The sequence below is a fragment of the Prionailurus viverrinus genome, chromosome A2 (assembly GCF_022837055.1).
Source record: "Prionailurus viverrinus isolate Anna chromosome A2, UM_Priviv_1.0, whole genome shotgun sequence".
Lineage (NCBI taxonomy): Eukaryota > Metazoa > Chordata > Mammalia > Carnivora > Felidae > Prionailurus > Prionailurus viverrinus.
The window spans coordinates 11,622,333-11,636,765 of record NC_062562.1 but is presented as its reverse complement, the minus strand read 5'-3'; the positions used below and the strand labels follow the sequence as shown (position 1 = coordinate 11,636,765).

The window sequence follows — 14,433 nt, the reverse complement described above, 5'->3', positions numbered from 1 at the left end:
ACTCACGAACTGTGAGATCGCGACCTGAGCCAAGGTCAAGAGTCGCACGCTCCGCCGACCGAGCCAGCCAGGCACCCCCAAGTGGGACCTGCTTTAATCACCTGCCACATTAACTAGCTTTATTCTGTTTTCACCTACATCAGGATCTGTCACCCGGGGCACTCCTGACATTTGAAGCCTAAACGCTCTTTGCAGTGGGGGCTGTCCCGTGCATTGCAGGACACTGAGCGGCGGCATCCCTGGCCGCCACCCACCAGACGCCGGCAGCAATCTCCACCCCAGTCACGATAATCAAAACTGTCTCCAGACCTGCCAAGGGTCCCCCGGGGGTTAGGCCAAGACCCACGGGCCTAAAGGAAGCACAATGCTACCAAGCGTCTCCACGTAACCTACCGTGAAAAATTAAGTTGGCTGTACTCACTTTCCGTTCCAAGTCTGAGTTCTCACTGACAGCTGGAGCCAGATCATCGAGGGATAAAAGATTGATTCGAAAATCTGTAATTAAAAATGCAACATGACATTCACTCATTTACATACCACACGGCATTTACCATTATGTCATAGGCACTGGGCTACGTGCTAAGAATAGAAACACAGAAGCGTGCAGTCTCGGTCCTTAATAAGCCAGCACAGGGATCTACACGTGTTTTCTCTAACTAGTAAATGGTTTCCACTTTGCACCCGAGACTGTACCACAGTTAACTCAGCTCTGTCGTTATGGTGCAAAAACCACCACAGACCACGTGTAAACAAATGGATGGGGCTGGGTTCCAATAAAGCTTCATTTCGGGGCACGTGGGTGGCTCAGTCGGTTAAGCGTCCAATTCTGGATTGTGGCTGAGGTCACGATCTCACGGTTCGTGAATTCAAGCCCCTGCATCGGGCTTGCTGCTGTCGGTGTAGAGCCCCCTTTGGATCCTCTGTACCCCTTTCTCTCTGCCCCTCCCCCCCAAAAATAAACATTTTAAGTGTTTTTAATGTTTGTTTATTTTTGAGACAGAGAGAGACAGAGCATGAGCAGGAGAGGGGCAGAGAGAGAGGGAGACACAGAATCCGAAGCAGGCTCCAGGCTCCGAGCCGTCAGCCCAGAGCCCGATGCGGGGCTCGAACTCACGGACCACGAGATCATGACCCGAGCCAAAGACAGACACTTGACCGGCTGAGCCACTCAGGCGCCCCAACAAACAAACATTAAAAAAAAAAGCCTCTTTAGTTATAAAAACAGACACTGAGCCAGATGAGTAGATGACAGCAACACGGTAAAGAATGTGTGGTGCCAAGTGTGTGCAAGGTAGGGGGGTTGGGTGTGGGGACAACTCAAGCAGACATAAAACTAGACGCAAAGTGTCGTAAGTTCCCACTTAAAGCAAGTTAAGGGCACAGGAGCCCAAGGAGAACCAGCATTCGGCATGCCAGCTGGCCAGTCGCCAGTGCCTGAGACTTGGGAGTCTAGAATCCTCTGTGGAGTTCTGGTGTTCCAAACAGACCTCTGGGAACCCAACAGATGAGCCCACTCCTCTAGGTGGGTGGGCAGTGGACATCAGCCAAAGTTGGCAGCAACTTCTATTGCACAGTTCAGTTCAGGCCCTGAAACACGGGCAGGGGGCGGGGTGAGAGAGAGAGAGAGAGAGAGAGAGAGAGAGAGAGAGAGAAAGTTGGTAGAACAGGCAAGAGTTGGGTCCTCTGGGCAGCAGGCACAGGGCTGGAGGCGAGAGAGAGAGAGAGAGAGAGGGAAGTCCACACCACCTGCCCCCCGCACCTGCCCATCCTAAGCCCTAGAGTGAATCCCCCCGTCACCCCAGTCCTGGGGGCTCACGCCTCCTCTGAGCTCTCTGCTTCTGTCACTGCCATTCATGTGGCAGGCAGGTCCAAAGACACATCCCTGGACAAAGCATCTGAACTAAAAGGCATCCGGCTGGCCCCGAGCAAAGGCATAGGGGTGATTCTGAACTTGAGCACTTGGGAACAGCATTGGCACTGGCCGAGGAACATTACTGTCACGTAGGCCAACCCCAGCACGCACGTGCCTCCTGTAGCAGAGGGCCAGCTGAGGGGCTTCACAGCCACTTCTGTGGCTCTGCCCCCACTTGATGGATGAGAAAACTGAGGCACAAAGCGTCCAAGACTGCACAACTGGTAAGAGGCAGGGCAAGGTCAGCTCAGAATGTGCTCACCACTGCCAGCTTGCCTCCCTCCCTCGAAGCTACATCTGGACAAGGGAGGGCAGGGGCTGACCACCAGGAGAGGCCCCTCCAGGCCAGCAGTGAGGACAGAAGGGCTGCCGGGACCGGCAGTGTGGACAAACAGCAGAAAGGGAGGAACCTGGGTCTGTCACCTGCCCCACCAGCCTATACCCGTCTTCCCATCCACATGATGAGGGAGGTGACGTGGGGCCAGGGGAGCAAGGACACCCACTTACCAAACTCTCTGGCCCAAGGATCAGAGCCACTGAGGGAGCTCAAAGGGGTATCTCACGTCGGCAGCCAAGAGCCCATCCCCCTGCGTTCTCCGACCCTAACAAGGGCACCGGAAGGAACCACCCTTCATGGCAATACTTCCCCCCAAACCCCACCCCGATAGAGCTTCTACTGCTGACCTCCCGGCGCATGAACACCCACGTTAGTCTGTGATGGGATTCAGGACACGCTACCCCAAAATACAGCACCTTGGCCTACTGAATATCTCAGACGGGAGGGAACTTGAACATGGCATGCGCTGCAAGAATCCTCTGCCCTTCTCCCTTGACCTGCTGCAAGGGTCTCATGTGAGAAGTGCCCCCCCCCCCCCCCACCGCCACCCAGAGGAAAGGAGCATCCCGTTTCCAAGCCAGAGGGACCCCAAGAGGAATCACAGCAGGCCTTGCCAAGTCTGCCCCCGTTTACCACCTTTAGCTCGTTTCCTTTTGTCTGATCACGTTTTTCCAGTACCTTCCACTCCTCATCGAGCCTAGAGTAAAAACACTCACACACTTAACTGTCTTTTTTTTTTTTTTTTTTCTAGGTCTGGTTTCCTTAGGAAGGCTCTGTGTCGCATAAAACTTACGTTGAATATTTAACATCTATTTAATAACTGTATGCTTTTCTCTCAATCTATCTTTTGTTGCAGAGCTCCCGCCAGGAACGTAGAAGGGTAGCAGGAAAAAGCTCTTTTCTCATCCCCTACCAGAGTCACGAGCTACGGGTCACCCAGCACACAGGGGGCAGGGCTGGTGTTGGCCTGTTTGCTATCGTCTTCTTGCTAACACAACCCTTGGCACGTGCCAGTGCCCAGCAGGCCCTCAAGACACAGTTTAGGGGCGCCTGGGTGGCTCCGTCAGTTGTGCGTCCGACTTCGGCCCAGGTCATGATCTCACAGTTCGTGGGTTCGAGCCCCGCGTCGGGCTCTGTGCTGACAGCTCGGAGCCCGGAGCCTGCTTCGGATCCTGGGTCTCCCTCTCTCTCTGCCCCTCCCTGGCTCATGCTCTGTCTCTCTGTCTCTCAAAAATAAACATTAAAAATAAATAAATAAAGACATTTTAATTTGGGTCTCACAATGAAGCACCCCAGAGGGAAGACATTAAGTGTTGGGTATACATCTTTTCTCTTTCTCCTTTCTTTCTTAAATATGTGTAATATTGGGATAAAAATAATATTGAATAATTTGAAATAACAGAAGTGTCTAATTGTGACTGGTTAGAGATTACTCCCTTTTCTGAATATAAAAAGGAGGTAAATTCCTCTTTCACCAAAAGAAAAATCGCATTGCCTTTTTGTCGTATGTGGCTCTAGGATTTTGTTTTCAGGTTATTGCTCTGTAATTGGTCAGGGTTACTGAATGAAAACACTAAAGACAGAACATGGCACAAAAACAGACACTCAGATCAATGGAACAGAATAGAGAACCCAGAAATGGACCCACAAACATATGGCCAACTAATCTTTGACAAAGCAGGAAAGAATATCCAATGGAACAAAGACAGTCTCTTCAGCAAGTGGTGCTGGGAAAACTGGACAGCGACATGCAGAAGAATGAACCTGGACCACTTTCTTACACCATACACAAAAATAAACTCAAAATGGATGAAAAACCTAAACATAAGACAGGAAACCATCAAAATCCTTGAGAAGAAAGCAGGCAAAAACCTCTTTGACCTTGGCCATAGCAACTTCTTACTCATCACGTCTCCAGAAGCAAGGGAGACAAAAACAAACATGAACTATTGGGACCTCATCAAAAGAAAAAGCTTCTGCACAGCGAAGGAAACCAGCAGCAAAACTAAAAACCGACGGAATGGGAGAAGATATTTGCAAACGACATATCAGATAAAGGGTTAGTATCCAAAATCTATAAAGAACTTATCAAACTCAACCCCCAAAATACAACCCAGTGAAGAAATGGGCAAAAGACATGAATAGACACTTCTCCAAAGAAGACATCCAGATGGCTAACAGACACATGAAAAAATGCTCAAAATCACTCATCATCAGGGAAATACAAATCAAAACCACAATGAGATACCACCTCACACCAGTCAGAATGGCTAAAATAAAAAACTCAGGCAACAACAGATGTTGGCAAGGATGCAGAGAAAGAGGATCTCTTTTGCATTGTTGGTGGGAATGCAAGCTGGTGCAGCCACTCTGGAAAACAGTATGGAGGTTCCTCAAAAAACTAAAAATAGAACTACCCTATGACCTAGCAATTGCACTACTAGGCATTTATCCACGGGATGCAGGTGTGCTGTTTTGAAGGGGCACATGCACCCCCAAGTTTATAGCAGCACCATCAACAATAGCCGAAGTATGGGAAAAGCCCAAATGTCCATCAATGGATGAATGGATAAAAAAGATGTATACATATATATATGGCCAGAGTTCATTCTTTTTGATTGCTGAGTAATACTCCATTGTATATGTGTGTGTGTACATATACATAAATATATATATATATATATATATATATATATATATACACACACACACATATATATGGAGGGACCAAGTCTCTCTCTCTCTCACACACACAAACACACACACACACATATATATACACATGTGTATATATATATGTGTGTGTGTGTGTGTCTGTGTGTATACACATATATATATATATATATACACTCCATTGTGTGTGTGTGTGTGTATATATATATATGCATACATACGCACATACAATGGAGTATTACTCAGCAATCAAAAAGAATGAAATCTTGCCATTCGCAACTACGTGGATGGACTAGAGAGTATTATGCTAAGCGAAATTAGTCAGAGAAAGACAAATATCATATGACTTCACTCATATAAGGACTTTAAGACACAAAACAGATGAATATAAGGGAAGGGAAGCAAAAATAATATAAAAACAGAGAGAAGGACAAAACTAAGAGACTCTTAAATATGGAGAACAAACAGGGTTACTGGGGGGGGGGGGGTGTGTGGGAGGGGGGATGGGCTAAATGGGTAAGAGGCATTAAGGAATCTACTCCTGAAATCATTGTTGTACCATATGCTAACTAACTTGGATGTAAATTAAAAAAAAAAAAAAAAAAAAAAAGCAAAAATCTGACTTGGCTCCTCCACCAGGAAAGGTGGTCAGGAAGTAGAGGGGGTGGCATGACCGATGCATTCCCCACGGCAATACCCAGGGACCCCCCACCCAGGGACCCTCTAGGTGGTCTTGCCCCTCCTGCCTAGGGTGACAGGTGGGCACAGGGCCATGGGTTACCATTCAGGCTGTCATCGGTAGCTTCTGAGGGCGACTGATCGTGAGGCTCAGGCTCACTCCTTCCGGGGGAGAGCTTGCCATGTGGCGTCATGGAGGCTGATTTTGAAAAGGTGCCAGTGATGGACAGTGATGCTGTGCAGGCGGCTGTGTCCCCTGAAGCGTGAGTCTGTGGGGAGCGAGCTTTTGAGCGCGTGCCGCGAAGGGTCCCGTCTGCTGACTGTGAGGCTGGCAGACGTGATGTCCGAAATGGCTTTGGGCCGGGAGGTTCCTCACTGGGTAGTGAAAGGATTCTTGGTTGAGTTGGGATCTGATCCTACTTTGGCGGAAATAAATGAAATTAATTATCAAACAGGTGACAAGGAAGTCCTTATCACTGAATAAATGCGGCCAGAGTAGGGCAGGCCAAGGATGGGCGATCAAAGAGTTCTCTCTCTCTGGGCCCCTTTCTTTTTCTCCCTTCATCTCTAGAAGTCAAGGTACAACATTCAGACGAGATAATATTGGGACTGCGGTGCAGAAACACTGCACAAATAATCAGAAATATCACATGGCTTTCAAACAAATTTGGTTAATTACACCGTTTCTAAATTAAGGCCCCTGAGTGCATGATCTAGGAAAGCCTGAGCCTGCAGCAGAATCAAAATAAATGGGCAGATTTTTTCCCCCTTAAAATGCAGCCTTTCCATCACTTTATACCCACTAAGATGGCTCTAGTAACAAGTGCTAGCTCTAATAACCAGCACTGGAGAGAGTGTGGAGAAACTGGAACCCTCGTGCACTGTGGCCGGGAACGCAAAACGGCGCAGCTGCTTTGGAAAAGTTTGGCACTGCTCCAGTAAGTCACACAGAGAATTACCACAGGACCCGGTAATTCCGCTGGTAGGGAGAGCCCCAAAAATTGAAAACAGGGACTCAAACAGATACGTGTACACAAATGCTCCTAACAGCACTATTCACAAATAGCCAAAGGGTGGAAAAGACCCAAATGCCCATCGGTGGATGGTGGATACGGAAGATGTAGTATACTGACACGATGGAATATTACTCGGCCACGAAAAGGAAGGAAACACTGACTCATGTTACGATGTGGATGAACCTCGAAAACATTATGCTCAGAAAAGCTGCCAGTCACACAGGACCACGTACTGGATGATTCCGTGCATGTGAAATGTCCAGAACAGGCAAATTCACAGACACAGAAAGCTGATTAGTAATTTCCAGGTGCTGGAGGGAGGAGAAAACAAGGAATGATCATTTAACAGGTACAGGGTCTCCTCAGGGGTTGATGGAAACATTCTGGAATTAGAGGTCCACTGGCACTGGCACGACATCACGAATGGACTAAATGGCACTGAACTGTTTGTTTTAAAAATGTTAATTTGAGGAATGCCTGGATGGCTCAGTCGGTTAAGCATCTGACTCTTGATTTCAGCTCAGGTCTTGATCTCCTGGTTTGTGGGTTCGAGCCCTGAGTTGGGCTCTGTGCTGTCAGTGTAGAACCTGCTTGAGATCCTCTCTCTCCCTCTCTCTCCGTTGCTCGAGCTCTCTCTCTCTCTCTCAAAATAAATATATAAACTTTAAAAAATAAAAAAGGAACGAAAGTAAAAGTGTGGATTTTAGATTATGTGAATTTCATCTCAGTTTTGAAAAACAGAAACGCAGCTGTCCCAAGTTTCCTGTGCGGCACCACGATCTGTCATACAAAGTGCAGGCCTGTGCTGCGCACACTTACTCCAGATATTGCAAAACTGCCTAATGTCCCAAACCCTGTCACCTCATGGCAGGCCCAAAACAGGTAGCCGTGATTGGCTGGAGCCCAACGGTTCCTTGTCAAATCCCTTCCTCAAGTAGCTTACGGGTGACAGCTGCTGTCAAGCCTTTATAAAGTGCTGTGACACAGAGTGCAGACGCGAGGCTTGGTTAAGAATAAATACACGCAGGGGGCGCCTGGGTGGCTTGGTTGGTTAAGCGTCCGACTTCGGCTCAGGTCATGATCTCACGGTCCGTGAGTTCGAGCCCCGCGTCGGGCTCTGTGCTGACAGCTCAGAGCCTGGAGCCTGTTTCAGATTCTGTGTCTCCCTCTCTCTCTGCCCCTCCCCTGTTCATTCTCTGTCTCTCTGTGTCTCAAAAATAAATAAATGTTAAAAAAAAATTAAAAAAAAAAAAAAAAGAATAAATACACGCAGGGGCACCCGGGTGGCTCAGTCGGTTAACCTTCCAACTTCGGCTCAGGTCATGATCTCATGGTTCATGGGTTCAAGCCCCACGATAGGCTCTGTGCTGACAGCTCACAGCCCAGAGCCTGCTTTGGAGTCTGTGTCTCCCTCGCTCTCTGCCCCTCCCCCGCTCACATTCTGTCTCTCTCTCTCTCAAAAATAAACATTAAAAAAAAACAAAGAATAAATACATGCAGGGGAGCCTGGGTGGCTCAGTTGGTTAAGCTTCCGACTTCGGCTCAAGGTCACGATCTCACAGTCCGTGAATTTGAGCCCCGTGTCGGGCTCTGGGCTGACAGCTCACAGCCTGGAGCCTGCTTCGGATTCTGTGTTTCTCGTCTCTGCCCCTCCCCAACTCATGTGTGCTCGCTCCCTCTCTCTCTCTCTCACAAATAAATAGTAAAAAAAAAAAAAAAAAAAAAAAAAAAGAATACGTAAAAACTTACCGAGAATACTTTTGTTTGTTCTTTCTCACTGACTTTGGAGCTGATGAAACGCCGATTCGTGTATGTTTCTTTTTCTTTAGAAGATTCTATCAAGCCTCCTAGCAACTCTTTCATTTCCTCCTCATCGCTGTCTGGAGAATCTAGTTTTCTAGTGGGTTTTTTCTCTTTGGGTGTTTGAAAACTCCTCTCTTTTCCACAATGTGTTTCAGGGAATCCATTTTCAACGCGTGGTTCCCTCTTCTTTAGAAACCTACTGACCTTCCCACTCTGTGTGCCGCTCCCGGACGTGGGAGTTTCATGGGCTTGTTTCTGGGTTTTATCTGGGCCGTGTGAGGAAAGTCCGACTGTGCTCCTGGGAAGGGCTGTATCTGCGCTCCTCGGAAGACTGTCCTCAGGGGTCTTCAGGTCAGATTCCACATCAGACAAATCCGCCTGAGCTTTCCGATTCATGATCTTGGTTTCCAGCTGAGCCAGTTTTGTGAGCGCAGCGCTGGCCCTGAGCTTCGAGGCAGTGATCGGGGGTCTCCCCGAAGACAGTCTGAGCCCACCCTCCACAACGGCATTCTCTTTCGGGAGTGAGTATTTTACACCCATAGTTTGGTGTCCTTTGAGAAATCTGCTGCGGCCGGGTGCTATTTGGGTAAGACTTCTACCGATTTTCAAGTTTCTGATTTCTTCCATTTTTGAACCCTTTAAGGAAAGATCACTAAAATCACCAAAAATATTGCACGTGGGATGGCCGGTTCTTCTTCTGGAAGCCATTCGGGGGGGGGGGGGGTGAAGAAAGAAAACTTAGAGTAAGAATACCTACCTGGTGTTCATACCATGTATTCAAATCTCTCAAGGCCTCCCATTTTATTTATTTATTTTAAGTTTATTTGTTTTTGAGAGAGACATACACAGCAAGGAGGGGAGGGGCAGAGAGAGAGAGGGAGAGAGAATCCCAGGCAAGCTCCACAAGGTCAGCGCGGAGCCCGATGTGGGGCTCGAACTCACAAAAGTGTGAGATCATGACCTGAGCCGAAACCAAGAGTCAGTCGCTTAACTGACTCAGCCACCCAGGCGCCCCTCAGCACCTCCCATTTTAAAGATCAAATCTTTCTTTGCAGTCTGCCTGAAGCGCTCCCTTCAAGCCCCATGACGGCAATGAAAATGTCAACACCCAGTACCACTGGCTGAATTACCGTTCAATGCCAGGTCTTTTTTGACATTTATTTAAATTCAAATTAGTTAACACGTAGCACGGTATTGCTTTCAGTAGGATTTAGTAATTCATCGCTTACATATAACACCCCGTGCTCATCCGAACCAGTGACCTCCTTAATGCCCATCACCCATCTAGCCCATCCGCCCACCCACCTCCCCTCCAGCAACCCTCAGTTTGTTCTCAGCGTTTAAGTCTCTTATGGTTTGCCTGATGCCAAGCTCTTAAAGGAGACACGCTGCACGTCAGACAGAAGAGCCAGCGCCTCTCAGCCTCCAACAGTGAGCCCGTCGCTCTGCTCAGAGCTGTATTATCTGTTTTAATCCTCATGCAACCTTGAGGCAGCTAGTGTCACCTCCCCCCCGCCAGCTCCCGTTTTAAAGAGGAGGTGAAAGCAATACAAGCACCTGAAGGTTAGGTCACCGGTTAAGGTCACCGGTCAAGGTCCCCTGGCTGGTGAGCAACAGAGCCAAATTCAAAGCTCAGGTCCCATTCCAAAGGCCCCCTTGTTCCCGACAGAGCTCCACTGCCTGGCCAGTGACACGACCACTACTCCAAGAGTCCTACTCCCCGCTGGCTCCCCACATCAGCGCTCCTCCTTTATCCAAGTATCCTCAGCTCTCTCACAAGGAACTGCTTAACATCAGCCTGTGTATTTAAGGACCCTCCCCTCCGCAGAAAATCTCACTTCACTTTAAGGGTAAAAACCACCTGGGGCGCCTGGGTGGCTCAGTCGGTTTGAGCATCTGACTTCGGCTCAGGCCGTGGTCTTGCAGTTTGAGAGTTCAGGCCCCGCGTCAGGCTCTGTGCTAACGAACAGCTCAGAGCCTAGAGCCTCCTTCAGATTCTGTATCTCTCTCTCTCTCTCCCCCTCCTCTGCTCATGCTCTGCCTCTGTCTCTCAAAAATAAATAAATGTTAAAAAAAAATTTTTTTAATAAAGTTTAAGGGTAAAAACCACGGCCCTGGAAGGGTGGAGGGGCTATAGACGGACACAGCAGCACCCACCCAATGTTGATCACGTGTTGTGCGCACACGCTGGTGAACAGCCTTCAGCGGGGTGGGGTGTCAGTGCTTTTATCATATTCTGTGTTCCCGCGTGCCCCTGAAAGAATAAAAACGACCCACCCCAAGATTTAAAAAGGTTTCAAAGAAGTTTAAAGTCTCAAAAAAAAAAAAAGATGGAAAAATATGGCATGGGTGGCTGTGTGTTTGCTGCAGCCCCTTTACTAAGGAACTCAGCAACAGCAACGAAAATGTGAAAAGCAGAGGCCCGGCACCCGGGCAATTGAAATTTGCCTCCGATGGGGCGCCTGGGTGGCGCAGTCGGTTAAGCGTCCGACTTCAGCCAGGTCACGATCTCGCGGTCCGTGAGTTCGAGCCCCGCGTCGGGCTCTGGGCTGATGGCTCAGAGCCTGGAGCCTGTTTCCGATTCTGTGTCTCCCTCTCTCTCTGCCCCTCCCCTGTTCATGCTCTGTCTCTCTCTGTCCCAAAAATAAATAAACGTTGAAAAAAAAATTTTAAAAAGAAATTTGCCTCCGAATGCACTCTCAAATGCACATTGATGTGTATGCACGAGGAATGTCATGGCAGCATTGTCTGTACCCCTCAAGCACTTGAACCCATCCGTAAAGACCCAGGGAAATCCAGAAGACCACGTGCAGCCAAGCGAGTGCTACGCAGCCGTGAAAAAGCAAGGAGGGAGATCTGTGTGCATAATGTCGTCTCCAGTGTAATATGTGAGGCAGAAAAGACCAGGTGCACAACCACTGCTCGTTTCCATCCTGTTTGAGTGTTTTAACAAGGCCAAGTGTTATTTTGTTGTTTAAAAAGAATTCACTGTGAGACCTGAAGGAGCCTTTTTTCCCATCCCTGTCCACTTGGAAAACAATCTTACGAGGATTACCAGATTAAATACAGGACACCCAGGGACGTGAATAAGATAAAGACTAAATAATTTTTTTTAAGAGAGAGAGCATAAGCAGGGTAGAGAAGCAGAGGGAGAGAGAGAGAGAGAATCTTTTTTTTTTTTTTTTTAAGTTTATGTACTTATTTTGAGAGAGAAAGCAAGAGCACACACACACGAGCAGGGGAGGAACAAAGAGAGGAGAGAGAGAGAATCCCAAGCAGACTCTGCACTGTCAGCACAGAGCTGGACACAGAGCTCGAACCCGCAAACTGTGAGATCATGACCTGAGCCGAAACCAAGAGTGGGACTCTTAACCAAGTAAGCCACCCTGACACCCGGGGTGAAAGAATCTTAAGCAGGCTCCATACTCAGCACGGAGCCGAATGCGGGGCTCGATCTCACAAGCCTGGGATCATGACCTAAGCTGAAGTCAAGAGTCGGACGATCAACTGACTGAGCCACCCAGGTGCCCCAATAATTGTTAAAATAGAAGTATGACCCACATATTTTTATACTAAAAAGTAGTATGTTCCAAATAGTTTCATACTAAAAAATTATTGGTTGTTTATCTCAAATTCAAATTCAACTGGGTGTCCCATACTTTTATTTGTAAAATCTGGCAACAGTCTGTCTTATGCACCTTTCAAAGCTGAACTCAGGGGCACCGAGGTGGCTCAGTCCATTAAGTGTCTGATTCTTGATTTCAGCTCAGGTCACGATCTCACGGTTCGTGAGTTCCAGCCTGGCATCAGGCTCTGTGCTGACACCGTGGAGCCTGGTCGAGATTCTCTCTCTTCCCCTCTCTCTGCCCCTTCCCTGCACTCGCTCTATGTCTGAAAATAAATAAGTTTATTAAAAAAAAAAAAAAAAAAAAAGCTGAACTCCAATGTTTTGTGAGAGGAAAAACATTGAACCCAGCCCTAAGATTCTGTCTGCAGAAGAGTGAATCGTTTTTCTTTGACTCTGTTTTTCTGCGTGGCGTACCTGCTTGCTCATCCCCATCTGGGTACTTAGAGCGCCTCGCACAGGCCTGACCACAGGGGTCAGTGAAGGCGAAACCAACCACACCTGACAGAAACAGTGCAGGAGTCCTAGCCTGTGTGACGCTGGGCAAGTTACTTGACCACTCTGTGCTTCGGCTTGCTCATCTGTAAAACGATGACAATTATTCCCTTCATAAGATTCCTATGTTCATTGTAGGACATGGAATAAATGGTAAGATTTAGGTAATAGTGTTTGGAATACCTGCATTAGTGGGCTTTTAGCAGGAAGGACGTGGTAAAGAGGAAGTAGAGACTGCTGGAACGTCAACAGCTACCTTGGTTGATATTTTTCTAACTGAGGCTCAGGAGGTGACTCAGCCCCCACCATTCTGTGGGTCAGAGGGAAAGCCCGACCACTAGGCCAGGTTTAACAGCGTCTAGTTTTTCTGAAAAGTTTCCCTAGGTTTAAAAATAAATCAACAATGGTTACAACGGCAAGTTTTATGTTCTATCCATTTCATCACAACTAAAATCGATATATTTTTAAAACACAATTAAAAATAAACCTATGGGCAAAGGATATGAACAGATACCTCGCTGAAAAAAAAAAGAAAACATACAAATGGCCAATAAGCACATGAAACGATGTTCAACATCACTAGCCATTAGGCAAATGCAAATCAAAACCACCAGATCCCAGTTCACAGCCACTAGAATGCCTACAATCAAAACCACAGATGGGGCGCCTGGGTGGCTCAGTCGGTTAAGTATCCAACTTCGGCTCAGATCATGATCTCACGGTTTGTGAGTTAAGCCTGAGTCTGGGCTCTGTGCTCACAGGGTGGAGCCTGGAGCCTGCTTCGGATTCTGTGTCTCCCTCCCTCTCTGCCCGTCCCCCACTCGCATTCTGTCTCTCTCTCAAAAATAAACATCAAAAAAATAAATAAATAAATTAGAAACTGTAGATAATAACAAGTGTTGCTGAGGATGTGAAGAAATCGGTGCCCTCATACACAGTCATGGAGCATTACAATGGTACAGTCACCAATTTGGAAAACAGTCTGGCAGTTCCCATGTAGCCAAAGGTGATTGAAATGTATGCAAATGTTCATATTAATTATTATTCATAGTAGGCAAAAAGTGGAAACAACCCAAAAGTCCATTAACTAGTGAATGGATAAGAACCGAGGTCCATCCATCCAATGAAATACTATTCAGCATTAAAAAAAAGAATATGGATACATACAACAACATGCATGCATACATCTCGGACACATCATGCTAAGGGAAAGTAACCACATACTGTATGACCCCATTCATAAGGATCATCCAGAAAAGGCAACTTTATAGTCAGAAAGCGCATCAGTGGTTGCCTGGGGCTGGGAGTAGGAGCGAGGAGGGACTGTAAAGGGCCAGGAGTGATATCCTTGGGTAGACAGAAAAGTTCTAAAGCTGGATCTTGGTGACGCTTGCCCCACTTAGTAAACTTAGTAAAGTAACAGAGTTGTGCACTTACAAGGGGTGGATTGTACGGTAGGTAAACGCATCCTCAATAAAGTTGTTAAAGATAAATAAACCTGACTTTGAACACACAGGCGCCTCTCACTCCATCGGGCTCTTCCCACCCCCCCTAACTGCCCCCCCCCCCCCCACTCCCCACCACCGGCCTGGAGCGACCCACCCAGACCACGATGCCAAATGGGCCCCGACGGGGAACCAGGCGTGAGGCCCCTACCCTCCCTCAGCCCGACAAGCCCAGCTCCAGAACGTTCCCCATTTCCCGCAACTCCTCTCCCAAATCCGGTCGCCAAACCCGGCAGCAACCGGGCCAACCGGGCCAACCTCCTCCCACGATGTCCATCCGCAGAGGCCGTCGCTGCGCTCCCGGCTAGACACCCCGGCCGGATGGGACCGTTGCCCCCGGCAACTGCGCCAGGGCGGAAGAGACTACATATCCCAGCGCGCGCCGCGCC

At 48.0% G+C, this 14,433-nt stretch overlaps 1 protein-coding gene across 10 annotated transcripts in view; it reads right to left on the bottom strand.

Moving 5' to 3' along the window:
- The window catches only part of CA2H19orf44 (chromosome A2 C19orf44 homolog), a 21,611-nt gene extending 7,240 nt beyond the window's left edge, over positions 1 to 14,371 (bottom strand). The window contains exons 1-5 of one of the 10 annotated variants that reach the window (XM_047841641.1): positions 12,462 to 13,305; positions 10,577 to 10,673; positions 8,366 to 9,128; positions 5,704 to 6,016; positions 422 to 495 (exon numbers count right to left, since the gene is read on the bottom strand). In XM_047841641.1, the coding sequence (XP_047697597.1) occupies positions 422 to 495; positions 5,704 to 6,016; positions 8,366 to 9,127 (1,149 nt within the window). In that variant the 5' untranslated portion in view covers position 9,128; positions 10,577 to 10,673; positions 12,462 to 13,305. Of the gene's footprint in view, positions 1 to 421; positions 496 to 5,703; positions 6,017 to 8,365; positions 9,130 to 10,576; positions 10,674 to 12,117; positions 12,250 to 12,461; positions 13,306 to 14,303 lie in introns of those variants that run through there. The other 9 variants (XM_047841644.1, XM_047841645.1, XM_047841646.1 and 6 more) reach the window with 9 other exon arrangements.
- Positions 14,372 to 14,433: the final 62 nt, after the last annotated feature.